Below are 15,256 nucleotides of genomic sequence, written 5' to 3' on the forward strand. Positions count from 1 at the left end.
CGGTGACACTCTGTCAAGAGAGGGTATTTCCATCATTATAGGCTTTCTGAGCCCATGGACAATTTGATTGATTTGATATTTAGAGTGGCTATAATGGGTTGGTTGTCGGGCAGATTAAAGTTTTCCTTGCATTTAGGTGGAAGATAAAATATGTATCAATGGTCTTTTGTGATGTCTATACGTGGAAATATACATATAAAAAATAAAATAACAAATAATCTTCAATATTTAAGAAAAATAATCATCTAAATTTTATTACCTTTAGATTCAATCAACTCGATGTAATGTATCATAGAAAGATGAATTGGTGCATTTTCTTGATAAGCCTGAAGACATAAAATATGATTACGGTGCATTAAATAAGTAATTTTTTGTTATAATCAATAATAATAGAGTACATGACACAGCATGATACAGGAAGAAGCCCCAACAAAACATGTTTCTCAATTTTTCATGAATTTACAGGCTTATTTAAACATTATTCAATTATTTATCAGAAATATAAAATTTTCAAGCGGTGATTAATTTTTGGAGAAATTTAACAATACTTTTGATGTAACATGAATGTATAAAACACCAGCGTGCTTACACATTAAAATTTGGTATTGGATGCAATTTTCGTTCTATCGAAATAGACAACAAAACATTAGCAGTAAGACTAACACTCAATAAAAACCACATATAAATTATAAAACTGCTATACTGTACCTCATTTGTACAATACTTTACTTCAACTCAATTTATATGTACAATCTACCAACATACCTGATAGTTGATAAGTGATGTAAAATGACAGTTATTTCCATCAAACTGGCCGAGGTAAAATTCAAATCCCTCATCTTGTGGTAATGGATACAGGAACTTGATAAAAAAAAATGAATTGAGTGTTTTTTATTTACATATTGACTGATACTATAGGACAATTCAAATTAGAAATTGATGGCTAATTAATGAAAATGTTGTTGATGAATATTATTATTTTGATTTTTATCTTTTGCCCACCTAAATCTGGCGAATTTTTTCGTAACTATTTGGTAATGTACTGAGTATTCGGTATGATAACATGTCAGTAGGGAAAAAATCCACACCTTATTTATGAATATAATATATTATAACCATTTTAAATTTATTACAATTATCTAACTTTGGATCACTTCCATAATGCTGCAAAAATTTTGAAGTACCTGTAGTTATTAGTCTTGTTTGTGTTTCATCTTCCTAAATTTGTGGTGGTGCAATTAGGAGGGAACCTCGATATGTAAGCATCATGGAGTATATTTTATTAGGACTTGATAATCAATATTTAACTTACTGAAGGGTAGAGAGTTGATTTTGCTTCAATTTCATGAAATACATCACTCTGGTGAAAAATTTTAAGACAAAAATATGAATTAAATTAATAATAATAATAATATTAATAATAATGATGATGATGATAATAATAATAAATATTAATAATAATATAATAATTTATATAGCGCACATTTCCACTCTATGAAATCCTCATCATGTAATTAAAATACAAATTATTCATACTATAACCGGTTTACATATTTCATTTTTTCAGACTTTCTTATATTTCTTGCTAATGACAATGTTAAACACAGAGAAACTTTGATTTGATTCCTCCACAATTTTTGCTAGCAGCTATCTACATTGTTGCCATGGACACTACAACCTGAATACATACAGGGATGACAGCTGTGATACAGTCCTTGGTCATGTGATATTCTCTCCAAATCTGTAAGTTTAATTAAATCAACAAATAAAATTAATGAATTGCAACTCATTAACGTAAATTACATTTTTTTCAATTATCCCACTGTTACTCTATATAAATAGAACAATGCAAAAAAATAAATATACTCAATTTCAATCTTATATAATACAGTGTAAGTGTATTCAAATGAATAATTATGATTTTTTTTTGGATTAACTTACATTTGTGATTTCATCTGCTGATTTTTCTTGAATAAGGTCAAGGTTCATAATGCTACCTAAGGACTGAGAAGTTTTATGTTATTTAAATAAATACATTGGTAAGTATAATGCTAAACAATACTCTAATGAGTAATACAGTATAATAGTATTTATCAAATGTTCTGCGGAAAAAAATCAATAAAAAAGTAATATAACAGTAATTACAAAAAGTTAAAAGACAAGCTGTTCTCTATTATATTCTAAATATTTTTAAAAACTTACTGGCATTTTTTGGGGTGTATTTTGCATAAGTTTAGCCTTTCTCTCTTCATATGCCTAGATCAATTCAAACAAAAAAATTTATGATAAAGATAGCATACATTATCTGCATCTTCCTTAACACCAAGAGTTTCTATAATAAAATATCTCAATGAAGCAATATACATTTACTTTGACATCTGATTCCTTAGGTTTCAATTCCTTTTTTGGAATTACACTTGGTTTTGATTTACCCATCGATTTTACTCTCTTGTGAAACTCTTCAGAGTCCGTACTGAAAAAAAGCAAGAAAACAGGACTGATTATCAATGAGTGCAGTATTATGCACTTAAATTAGCATTCCAATCCATCCTTATTATTTAATAATAATAATTATAATAAGTATAATGTTTTTGATGTTGAGCGTTATTAATAATTCTTTAATTTAATGGTTTTGATGCAATAAATTCAATTATTTAATAATAATAATTATAATAATTACTGTAGCAATCATTTATAATTATATAATAATTATAAAAATAACAAATGATTGCTATGGTAATTATTTATAATTCTGTTGTTTTCTCTTGTTTTTTACCTAAACAATTTTATGTAAATCTCAATGTAAATTTCCTATTTTGATGTAACATAATTCGTAATTCCGCCTTTTTGGCTGCCATGTTTTATTAAATTATGCTTTTTGTAAATTTTGAATTTTGAATAAAATACCATTATATATATTTATTTATGATTATTAAACAGGCCTACTGTAACAGTGTTTAATAATTAAAAACATATGCAAATAAAAAAAAAATGAAAAAATACACATGCTACATATTTCAATATTTATAGAGGCTCATCAGAGCGTGAAGACAAAAGTAAACAAATAGTAGGGCGCTTAATCCGAATTTCCGTTCTTGACGGCTCCCTGTCCTCTTGCATAAAGTGCCTAATAGAATAGATTGTGAAGGACGAGCTTAATCTGTTGTTGATGTCGTCTTTGTATTATTTATTATATTAATTATGTAGACTCGCTCGGCTCGGGTGTTCTGACCTTTGAAATTGTTGAATTTTATGCGCATATTTTTCAAAAAACGGGTTACTGCTAAGCTTTTCTCTGTCTTCGTCTTTCATCCTTTCATTAAAACGAAATGCTGACACTGATATGTGCCTTCGAGTGATGGATACTGGCCATTTGTTAACAGGTCGTGAAAACATCCTTACAATCATGGAGGCCGCCATATTAGATATAAGGAAAAAGACTATTCGCACGGTACCGTGGGAATAATTTCTTATTTCCGAAGTAGCTTACGTTACGTCATCACAACCTTCGATGCGGATTGGCTAATACCATGCGTGCGAACAGTCACTTTGTAGATTGTAAGAGGGCAGTCTTCGATGTAAACAAAACGTTGCGGGCGTACTTAAAAGTTGTCAAATGCGACGTGGAAAAAGTCAATTTATTATTTAGTTATTATTTGTGATAGATATTTTAACGAAAAAGGTACACGTCTTCTCTGTTATGTCTAGACGTAGTTGTTGTATATGCGTTTGTGTTTCAATGCAAAAATAGGCCTAGGCTAAATCATGGCCAACTAGGCTAGCCAGGTACGACGACGTCGTAGCTAGCCTGGCCTTACAGTACTTTTAGGCTGGACGCTAGGACTTTCTTGGCCTAGCCTAGGCCGGGCCCCACTAGGCCTAACCCTAGTCTTAGGCCTGGTTAGTTAGGGGTGAGGCCTGGCCTACAACTAGTAGTAAGTTAGGCAGGCCAGGCCTGCTTGGATCTCGAGGCACTAATGATAATGTAGTTAGGCTAGGTAAGTACTGTACTGCAGTAAGTAAGTAGGCCTAGTCCTAATAAGTGCTTAAGCCAGGGGCAGGGCCACAGTGTAGAAAAACCTGTGGTTTTTTCTTGGGGTGCTGCAGTGCACTCTTTGCTTGCAGTGCGGCAAAAAGCTGTGATGCAGTGACGTGTAGAAAAACTCAGTTTTCTATCACCGATCGGTGATGCTGTATAGTCGAGCATGTTTTCTATTTGCTACTGCACCATCATATTGGCACAAATTTCTGTTTTGGCACTATTCTATTGTTAGTGAGTGTGGTTCACTATAATAATAATAATATGTTAGATTTATATAGCCCTTAATGCCAACAAGGCCTCTCAACGCTTCAAAATACTACCCACGTTCACTGGATTAAACGCCTAAAGAACACAAACTCAAGCTCCCTGGGGGAGTATTCTATAAAGTTGTAGCAGCTACATCAGCACATTTTGGCATTTAATCCTACCAGGTACCCATTTATACTCCTGGGTGGAGAGAAGCAACTGCAGATAAAGTGCCTTGCCCAAGGACACAAGTGAAACACAGAGTGTGGGGATTGAAACCCCGACCTCGAGGTTGGGAAACCAAACCGTATGTTGCAAGTGTTATAGGTAGTACCACAGTGGTAAAGTCAGAGTAGAAGAACTACTATCACCTGAAAGGGTGTGCCCCTCAATCTCCGACTTCCTTAAAACATTAATAATATTAAACATTAATGATAAAAATAGCAATAAAAATATAAGATAATTATTTTAAAAATTCAAATACAAAGTAATCAATCGGACAATAGAAAAATTGACATTAAAAAGATTCAAAAAAGTTTAATTATTAAAAAAAAAAGTATAAAAGTCTCAATAATTGAAATTTTAAAGGCTAAATATAAAAATTCTAATTATACAAAACAAGTAAAAATACAGAAACATTTTATTATTAAACATCAATTATTAAATAGCAATAAAAATATAGGATAATTTTTATATACAATTTAAAATAAATTAAAATAATTTTTTAATAATATTTTACTGTATTTCAGATGACTGCAGTTAAATTGAACTTGAAGTATATCTCCCTGGGGATTCTGATTCTACAAACGACATCTCTTGTACTGACGATGCGCTACTCTCGCACCGTGCAAGATGATGGTCCTAGGTACCTCTCCTCAACAGCGGTAGTTTGTGCGGAAATCTTAAAGGTGTTAGCTTGTCTTGGACTTGTTGCTTATCAAGAAGGTATTATTACAAACACAGTGGTAATAGTAATAGTTAAAATCGATAAGAGATTTATCTTTGATTATCACTTGTGTGAAATTTAATTTTTTTTGGTTGACTTTTGTTGGGTATAATTCTTAAACTTATTTTCACAACACAAGAAAATGTACTCACTATGAATTTTCATTTATACTTCAACAATTATGGTTACTTGTCAAAAAGGTCAATAGCTGTAAAACATTTTACTTTGGATGAGTATGTTTAATTGATCCTTAAAGTGGCTTCTGGGTGTTGTCAGCAGTGTGCATTGAGGAGGAATGATTTTGAATATGTCTATTATTTAAATTAGATACAACCATATAAAACCAATGAACAACACATACACAATACAGAAGTATCTTCTATCTTGTAAAAAAATTCTATGCATTTATTAATACTTTTTTCTTTTAGGAGGCATTTTACAGTTATGTAACGTTGTTATGACAGAAATTATTGGAAAGCCATTGAGCACTCTAAAGCTAGCTGTTCCTTCAGGGCTCTATACTATTCAAAATAACCTTCTTTTTATTGCTCTATCCAATCTAGATGCTGCCACTTATCAGGTAATTTTATTTCAAAACTGTGTAACCATTCATCTAACCATTCATCCACAAAACCACCCTAATCATCCACTTTTCCATGCATCCATCCAGTTACCTATCCATCCATTTATCCAAAAATCTAACCATCAGTTCATCTATCCATTTTTCATCAGTTCATCCATTCATCTATTTTTTCATCATTCATTTATCAATCTATCCATTCATACAACAGCTGGGATTGCCCATTACAATATACAAACAATACAACAAATTGTATGATGTGGTAATGAAAAATCAAACATTTTAGAAATTCTTATAAAACAATTAAAATAATATTTCACACAGTCTACATACCAAATTTGTTTGAGTTAAATTATGTAGAAATATAGCACATGTTATGCATAAATCAAGTAAAAGACTTTCAGTAATGGAGAGCTGAAAGGGTTAACCTTATTAAATATGGTTTGAATAAATAAAAAAAAAAAACAGGAATTACATATATAGAACTATTAAAATGCCAATGTGAATCTCTATTGTAGGTGACATATCAACTCAAGATATTAACAACAGCCATGTTTTCCGTTGTGATGCTACGCAAGTCATTAAATTCCAGCAAATGGATAGCACTAATATTTCTCATGATAGGTGTTGCTCTTGTTCAGGTAATTCTTGGTTGTAATTGGCAAGGTCACATCTTATCGATACTTACGATTGGTTAGTCATTATGGGCGAGAAACACATGGTAATAGTGTTTTAATACTTCATTATTATTTATATTAATTATTTATTATAATAATTTTATGTGTAAATATCGGTAGGAACAGAGATGTATTCAAGTGTATCATTAAGATGTGCAGCCTTGTGATATCAATGTGCTAATAGCACATAAGCATATTATAGCATATAAAAATGATAGTTATAATTTGTTATTTATTCTCTCTAATTTATACTTTATTATCCCCTCAGCAATTCATTTTTAGTACAAAACAGGATTTAACTTTCTAATGATTGCCAGAAAGTGTGCAAACAAATAGAAGTTATTTTTTCAGATGCCAAGTAAAAGCAAGGATGATGAGTTAAAGACTATTTCAGGAACTAATCAGATCTTAGGCCTGTTAGCTGTGATCTGTGCATGCTTCTCCAGTGGCTTTGCTGGGGTGTATTTTGAAAAGATACTCAAAGGAAGTAAACAGTCCATCTGGCTCAGGAATATACAACTCGGTAGGTAATTAAAAAAAAAACCTGGTAGTTTAGGAGTGGTTGTTTGCAGATCTGATTATTTAGGGTATGTTGGGAATAAACTGGCACTATTTTACTTATTATTACTACTACTTACTTAAATTTATCCCACAATGATAATTCTTATCATTAGCTGCAATATATAGAGCAGAGTTCCAATCACCGGAGTAATAATGAAAATACAAGTGTTTAATTTATCAAAAAATTGCAGAAAATAAGTACAGTAGATTGCTTGACCAGGAGTGGTAAGTACATGTAATACAGAATGATGTTTGCCCTACCTGACATGTTTTAGGTACTGAATGCTCAGTACATTCCTGAATACTTGCAAAAAAAAAATCTCACAAGTGATCTTGCAAATACATGTAATGTTGGGAATGATGAACACTGTCATAAACATGAAATAACACTCTATATATATATATATATATATATATACATATATATATATATATACACATATATACATATATATACAGCTGTCAAAAGCAGTGGATTTTTTCAAGGATATAACAATATTACATTTGCTGTTATTTTACTACAGGTAACTATGAATTAAGCTTCATATTAAATGTGGATATAATATAATATGATTTGATTGATATTGAATTGAATATTAAAATGAAATTGTATGATAATATAGAAAGACAATTTTTTCCAGATTCATATTAATTCTTATTAAATTATAAAATTAATGCTATGTTTTAAAAACAAGAGAAGAAAGATATATTCTGTTATTTATATTGTTTTCATGTATTTATATTGTAATTTCATGGGTAATTATATTGTTTATATTGTAGGCATTTGGTGGCTTAGTCATTGCAGCTGTTATTAAGTATGCAGACAACATCCTTAAGGGTTTTGCTACCTCTTTATCCATCATTTTATCAACGCTTGTATCATACTTTGTTCTTAATGACTTTGTTCCATCAATGTAAGTTGGTCCTTTACATCTTACTTGATTTTTATAAACCTTTATTTGTCTCTAAACATTCCCTCCTATCCATGTTCCTACATCCATCAATCAATCAATCAATCATTTTGGTTTTCTACATAATTGGTTGGAGTAGTTGGCACAGTAAATCATAAGTTTGAAACCTATACCATACCGTCCGCTTGTGCTCTTTGGCAAAGCATGTTTGTATCTCTCAACCCAGGACTATAAGTGGTTACCAAGCTTCTTCCAATAACTAGATTGTCACCCTCTCTAGATTCAATATAATTCCCTTTGAATCTAGGCAGAAATTCTTCATCATTTGTTTTCTCTCAAAAATTGTCCAGAACCCACATTACCCATTACACAATTGTCTCCGCTCACGTCACTCCTGCACTACTTCTTGCTTCATTCTCGTCAATCTTCCTTTCTTCCTTTCCCTACTCGTACCTTGCATCTTCATTCATTATTTTTGCCATATTATACTCTTAGTCTTCCTTTCGACCTGGCCCTTGATCCCACTAATATCACTTCTACTGACATTAAGGCAGTTCTTAATTTTTAAGTTCACTATATTGTACTTGCCAAAGAAAACTGTCATCTTTTTGTTATTTTATAGTTATTATTTTGTGATTATAAATTTGTGAGTGTGGAGATTTGCCCTTGTTGGCTCAAGTAGCAATAAAATTACTGAATCTTGAATCTTGAATTATTATGGTCACATCAAAGAGCATAGAATATAGAAGTCCGACGTCCGAATCTGATTTTGTAATCACACAATGAAAAGAAAAACAAAGTACTACCACAAGCGTTGTAGCACCCTATTTGAATTTGAATAGAGTTTGAAACTTGAACATGTGTTCTATAGACACAGCACACATTCGATACAAACGCCTTTTACACTTTTTCAAAGAACGCCCTCTAGTTTGTGGTAATACTTTTTGAGATAGGATTGTCTTGCCTCTTGCTATTCTATAAACCATTAGGATGTGCACTGAGTGTGTTAAGTACAAATAGTATGAATGTCACTCCAAAAATTGACAAGGCCATTTTATTCAACGTTTCGCTTTTATTTAAGCATCATCAAGAATGATGATCATTCCTGATGATGCTTAAATAAACGCAAAAATGGCCTTGTCAATTTTTGGAGTGACATTCATACTATTTGCTATTCTATACTCTTTGGTCATATATGCATATGAACTTTAGCAACTATTCCACAGAGTGAGGAAAATGTTGGACACAGTAGTAATCATGAAATAAAATATATACTAATAATAATAGTGGCTATTTTTGTCACTGGTGTCAAACCAGACACGCATGCCACCTGATGTGTGGACTTATTAAATAAATTATTTTTATTTACTTGGACAATAAAGTTATCTATCTGTCTTTGTCCCAAGGGTCACTTGTGTCTGTGCTGTTACTCAGTAAACCGTTGCTAGATCTTTTTGTCTGCCTACAACGGGCAGGAGTGGTTAAACCCCCCCCCCCTCCACCTCACATTCCAGAGACTGGCCCAAACGTCTGGTCAGTGAGCCTAGAGCTCTAGTTTCAACTTTACTTTTATACTAATAATTTTATGATTTTTTCATTACTTCCAGTTTATTCTTTCTTGGAGGAAGCTTTGTGATTGGTGCAACCTTCCTGTACAGTCGTGAACCCAAGCCAAAGGTCACGAAAGAAATGGTTGTATAAAAGATTTAATACCAAACTGTCTGTCCTGTAGATAATATGTTGTTGTATGGACAACATGTTTTATCTTAATTCAACACTGTGTTGTTTATTAATTTTTGTTATTTATATTTATTTTTACTTCAGGTGAAGGCTGGTTGATGACTAATAGTATTAATTATTGTTTATGGATTATTATAACAAAATATTTTGATCTGATTTTATACTAGTTTCTTTCATAAAAATATAATGCTACTTATTTCTGTGTTAGCACACAATAACATTCCAAAGTAATAAAACTACAGTAATTATGAGTTCTTTTTATTTGAAAGCATCATTATTAGTGGACGGCAGGTTCACAGAATAAGGTATAAAAAGCTTTGCCTAAAGAGGCAGTTTGATGCAGTATAATAGATTATTTTTCCAGACTCAAATTCAGGGTTTCAATCCCATGCTGTGCATTTCATTTAAGTGTTCATGCGCAAGGTATTTTATCTGCATTGCTTTTCTTCACCCGGGCACTCAAAGAGGTTGCCTGCTACTGTGCTTACTGCAGTAACACTTAGTAGACTTAAAGACCAGGAAAGGAAAAAATGCAAGGAAATGCACTATACACGCAACCAATAATAAGTAACAACAATTAACAGTATTATCAGGGACAGATCCCGAGATGGCAAAGGGCAGGGGGGGGGGGGGTGTCAATCGAGAGACAACACTACCCTTGTGGTTGGGGGTAATTGTAAGACGCCCGGAAGGGTGGAGGGCTCGGGTCTGGCTCGTCCCCAACAGCTGTTAATTTTTAAGGAAAATTTTCTAGTTTTCAAGTGGAAGCTAATTACTTAGAATCACTTTATAAGTGATTAATATAAGGCTCAGCACCTTTGATCATTGATTTAGAATTGACGGTTATAAATGTTCAGCATTATAATCATTATTATTTTTTTAATTATTTTTATTAAGTCTCAATCAAACATTTGATTGTAATTTTTTAGCTCATTATAGACTTTTACCTTAAAATTGTTATTAATATATCTCTCAACATTTCTATTTCTATAAGAGGATGTTTAAAATACTATATATTCTTGCTTTTGTATATACTTGTGTATACATATAGAAGGTTCATGCTTATCTGTTTCTATTTTTCTAAGAACCATTTCTATGTAGATTGTACAAAAATGTTGATAAAAATATTGTGTAGTAATGTATATGTAGCAATACCTGGTATTCTTTTATACAATAATAAATCTTAAAATATGTTCATAAAAATGAACATTTAAACCAATATGATATAATAAGCAACATCAATAATTTTATTCAGGTTGTGTTCAGCAAATCAATCGTCAATGGCTGTTAAGTGTTTTACATTAATTTATTTTACTTGGAAGACACTTTTAAATCCACTCTTAACCTTTGATTTTCTTCTATTGTATTATGTTTCAAGAGAAATATTAACTAATATTTAATGAACTCCCAATTAATTATTAATGCATACTTTTTATCAAATTGTTGAGAATTAATTGCTTTTGCTCTTCTTTTATAATAATTCCATATAGTATTTTTGTAAAGCTCTGCCTACATTATCTATTTTGATGTGAAAATTATCTTTGATTTACCCATATACTGTATGGGCATGATGATGTCGTATAACCCCATATGGTAACCAAGGTAATTCAACAGCAGAACGCACATCTCCGCTCTCAAACATAGCGCGTGCGTACAGTCCTTTGATCTTTACTGTGGCATCGACAATCCGATACTAGTTGCGAGTACAGCTGTCAATTATTAGTCTATGCGTGCCATACGTTTTATAGTGTTAGTTACTATTTTATTAATTTTGGGTATAAATTGCAATTTAATTTGTGGAAATTGACCAAAAAAATGAAAAGTTATAACAAATGAAAATTTAAGAATTTTATAAAATTTCATGTTCTTATGTAACATTAAACAGTCATTTTGACAATGTTGGACTAAGGTGCACAAAACGAACAGTTGAATAGATACAGAACATTTATTAATTTTTTCTGCGAAGTGAATCTCACCACAATATCGGTAAAATTAATGTTGAAATGAAGAAGATAATTTCAGTCTAATGTTAGTGCAAATTATCATTAGGCCTTTGTAATCACCGCACGACGCGTGAATATCATGGCAACTAACATACACGTGAGTAATTCGTCACGTACGCGGTTTATGGTCTGGTTGCTATGGTTTTTGTGACGTTCAGCTTGTAGGGACGCATGTGTGCCTAGAATGTCAATGCCAGAGTTATAACCTTTGATGTCCTGAGATGTGCATCCTTCTGTTGAATTGCCTTGGTGATACCAGGGAGTTGTTATCACTATAACAACTCCCTGGTGATACCAAGTGGCAAATCACAAGTATTTATCACATAAAACTTGTTGATGTGGATAAAGCTTAAGCCGGTTTTACACTAGGCGAATTTGAGCGTTTGTGTAACACCGGCTTTAAGGTAGACCGAAGAAAATATGGTCCACTGGAGGAATTGATACAGTGACACTCAACTTGCCATCCGTTGCTATGCCAACTGAGCTCCTGCTTGTTTTGATTCCTGTATCACCCTATAATTCTTTGCTCCACCATATTTACTGCAATTTACAGTGCGGGTTATTTTTGTATTCTTATACACTATATTAGTGTCCTTGTTCAGTATATGTATGTATTTGATTTCAGTGGGGGTTTTCTAGAATTTCTTAGTGCAATAAAATGAAGGACAAATATTTTTGATGTATTGTGTATTTGTGTTGTGAAATTCTTTTAATAGTCATAAATTATTCAAGCCATTATTGCATTGATGAGTTGCAATTATCTTTCTCTACCCATTCCACTGTATACACCGCGCCAATCACAGGGGAGCAGACGCAGATCCAGAGTGATTTGACAAATTTTAGGCTTCTGGTTTTGTTCTCTAGGTATTTGGAAATACACTTTCGTATATACGAGACATCTATTAATGAATGAATACACTTTGAGTTCACAGTTTTCCCTTTTACTGTGGACAATTAATAATTACTGTATAATGATGAGGCGGCACCCGCCCGTAGCTAGGTGAGGACAGGCTCCTGTAAAAGATTAAATAACAGAGGCCCGTAGCCTGAGTACGGTTGGGTGGCGTCACATTTTCAATACACACAGGCAACATTATGATCAGTATATTTTCGACTGTCATGAAAATTTCATATATCCAAGAAATTATGTTGCATGCATGCTCCAAATAGGAAGGTTTAACCTAACATTTTGATATATGGTTTATGTTGTTTGTTGAATGGTCTTTAACGATATTACATTTTTTGTTACGTGGCTTCAGACCCATATGAATTTATGTTTCCTAAACATTAGAATATGGCAGAAAAAAAATACATACAATTCAAATAGGAATGTTAAATATCACAGAAAATAGTAGAAACACACAAACAAAACAAAACACACAACAAACATTCAAATGAACACATAAAAATTGCAAACAAGACTAAAAACAAATACAGCAACAATTTATTTCCTCTAAAAAATATAAAAACAAAAAAAAAACTTATGTTGTTTGTTGAATGGTCTTCTTTAATAATACTACAGTCTAATATGATTGACCACAACGTAAGGAAGTCCATAATTTTTTAATGTTTAGCATAATACAGTACAGAGAATTTTGATTGTTTATCAATATCATTGTACATATGCTAGATCTAATTTCAAGGAAATTATTGTGCGCATTGACATGGAAAATTTAACCTAATAATCTTGTTTATTAATATTAGTCTAAAATTTATATTATGACCACAAATTTCAAGTAGTAACTTATTCTTAAGGAAAAAGACCGTGCAATTCTTTTAATAATTGTACTCTGACCAAAACCAAACTTAGTATTATCTACCTCCATGGTATTATTGTGCCTTCACCAGCTGGGAAAGCAGTGGCGTATCCAGGGAGGGGGGGGGGAAAGCAAAAAAATTAGGCTTAGGCTTATGCTGTCGCGGTTAACGTGTATTCGGGAAATTAAGAAGCAATATTTTTCTGTGGGCGTGGCCACCGAAAATAATTTCCACGCCCCACCCACCAGCCCCCCCATTTTAATACTGCTAGATACGCCACTGTGGGAAAGTAATTAAATATGCATATATTGTCTTCTGTGATTGGTTGATTGCCATAACCTTTCAATGTTTAATGAATATAATGCTTTGGTAGATGGATATAATTGTGTGGAGTATATGATCACTTCTTATGATAGATTACATCCACGGAGTGCCCCAAAGCCATAATCTCAAAAATGTAATGGATAAATCACGTTTTTCCGAATCATGACAGACTGAGTAGATTACTGGTTAAAATGTAAAAAGAAAAGATTTAGATATCTTCTCAACTTCTCAGTATTTTTCTTTAATTCCTTTTCACTTCCAACGCTGTTTGATTTGAAATTCACATACCATTCATGCCGCTGCTCTTCCTCCGATTCCGAATTCATTTGCAGTCTCTCAGTGCTCTGTGGCCAATTTTGACTTTCTTTTAAGGTCTAGGTCCAAAATTAGGCTACCCACTCCATTAAAGACCATAGCATTCGTTAAAATAATGAAATTATAATTAATTAAAAAGTAATAATTAAAATAATAGGTTTTTGCTTTAGTGCGATTTTGAAATAACAAAATATAATAAAATTATATATGCCATTCAATAAGGTTATAAGAATCAATGCACATGTATCCCTGTGATTGATTTTTGATTAACCATACCTAGTGACATAAATAAAAAAAAACAAAAAAAAAACTGTGCATTATCACAGTACAGTACATCACACAGCTGATTATTACAGTCCTTTATAATTAATACTTAAACAATGCAAAAAAATACTGCATTTATTTTGTCTATATTTATGTCTTTGGTTGAAGTAGGTGGCATTTCTGACTGAAAGAGTTGGAATTGGCTAGACCACCAGGCACTGCAATCACTTTATATAAAAAAAATATTTTATCTTTCACTCTGACCTTCGCCATGTCTACCGGTGCGAAGGTCAGGAGAGAAAGCACAGAATGTTGAAAACTATAAAGAAGCAAGTGCATTGACTGGGATTGTGGTTTTTGTAATCCTTAGGTTTCTAGGATGTGGTTGGCTTATTGTTTGTGTTTCGGGTTCTAATGTGCAGTGAACTGAGAAAGGTTGTAGCTACAATTGTTGTGTGTCTCGGCATGGAACCAGGGGCCCATCGGATGCAGTGGTAATTTCCTCTGGGGGGGGGGGACAGTGGGAGCAAAGTAAACCCTTCAAAGCTGAGAGGTTATAGATAATTTTAGTTGAATTTGTGAGCAAACATTTCAAAGATCTTTGAAATTAACCCATTTCCCGCAAATTAATATTTTTAGGTTTTCACTACTGTATATCAACTGTTTATCAAGTCAGGTTACACTGGGTAGCACCAAGCACTGCAAAATAGAATTAGATGTGATTAAAGAAAACTCATTTTAACAGAAGTCCTGGAAGTAGCTTGTTTTAACTTGGAACACCTGCAAACACGGAAGCACTTTGACATGGTCTACGGATTATATTGAACATAACCGTTAATCTGCTTTTATCTTTTGGTGGTTCCTTGATGTTCAAATAAACAATAAAAAA

General features: G+C 32.4%; 2 protein-coding genes across 2 annotated transcripts; one reads left to right on the plus strand and one right to left on the minus strand.

Moving 5' to 3' along the window:
- Positions 1-259: 259 nt before the first annotated feature.
- Positions 260-3,507, minus strand: LOC117109946 (ATP synthase mitochondrial F1 complex assembly factor 1-like; the record flags this gene model as incomplete). The annotated part of the gene is given in 8 exon segments (XM_033252445.1): positions 260-326; positions 766-861; positions 1,313-1,360; positions 1,691-1,741; positions 1,942-2,004; positions 2,203-2,256; positions 2,371-2,473; positions 3,233-3,507. Coding segments are annotated over 8 exon segments (670 nt in total), but the record flags the coding sequence as incomplete, so codon positions are not given.
- A 37-nt stretch (positions 3,508-3,544) lies between these two features.
- Positions 3,545-11,389, plus strand: LOC117109948 (UDP-N-acetylglucosamine transporter-like). Its single transcript, XM_033252446.1, is given in 8 exon segments — positions 3,545-3,682; positions 5,038-5,233; positions 5,663-5,814; positions 6,333-6,455; positions 6,843-7,099; positions 7,519-7,576; positions 7,833-7,966; positions 9,571-11,389. Coding segments are annotated over 7 exon segments (1,014 nt in total). The 5' UTR covers positions 3,545-3,682; the 3' UTR covers positions 9,665-11,389.
- Positions 11,390-15,256: the final 3,867 nt, after the last annotated feature.

The sequence above is a fragment of the Anneissia japonica genome, unplaced genomic scaffold (genome assembly GCF_011630105.1).
Source record: "Anneissia japonica isolate Jap-2015-1 unplaced genomic scaffold, ASM1163010v1 scaffold585_len4108843_cov191, whole genome shotgun sequence".
Lineage (NCBI taxonomy): Eukaryota > Metazoa > Echinodermata > Crinoidea > Comatulida > Comatulidae > Anneissia > Anneissia japonica.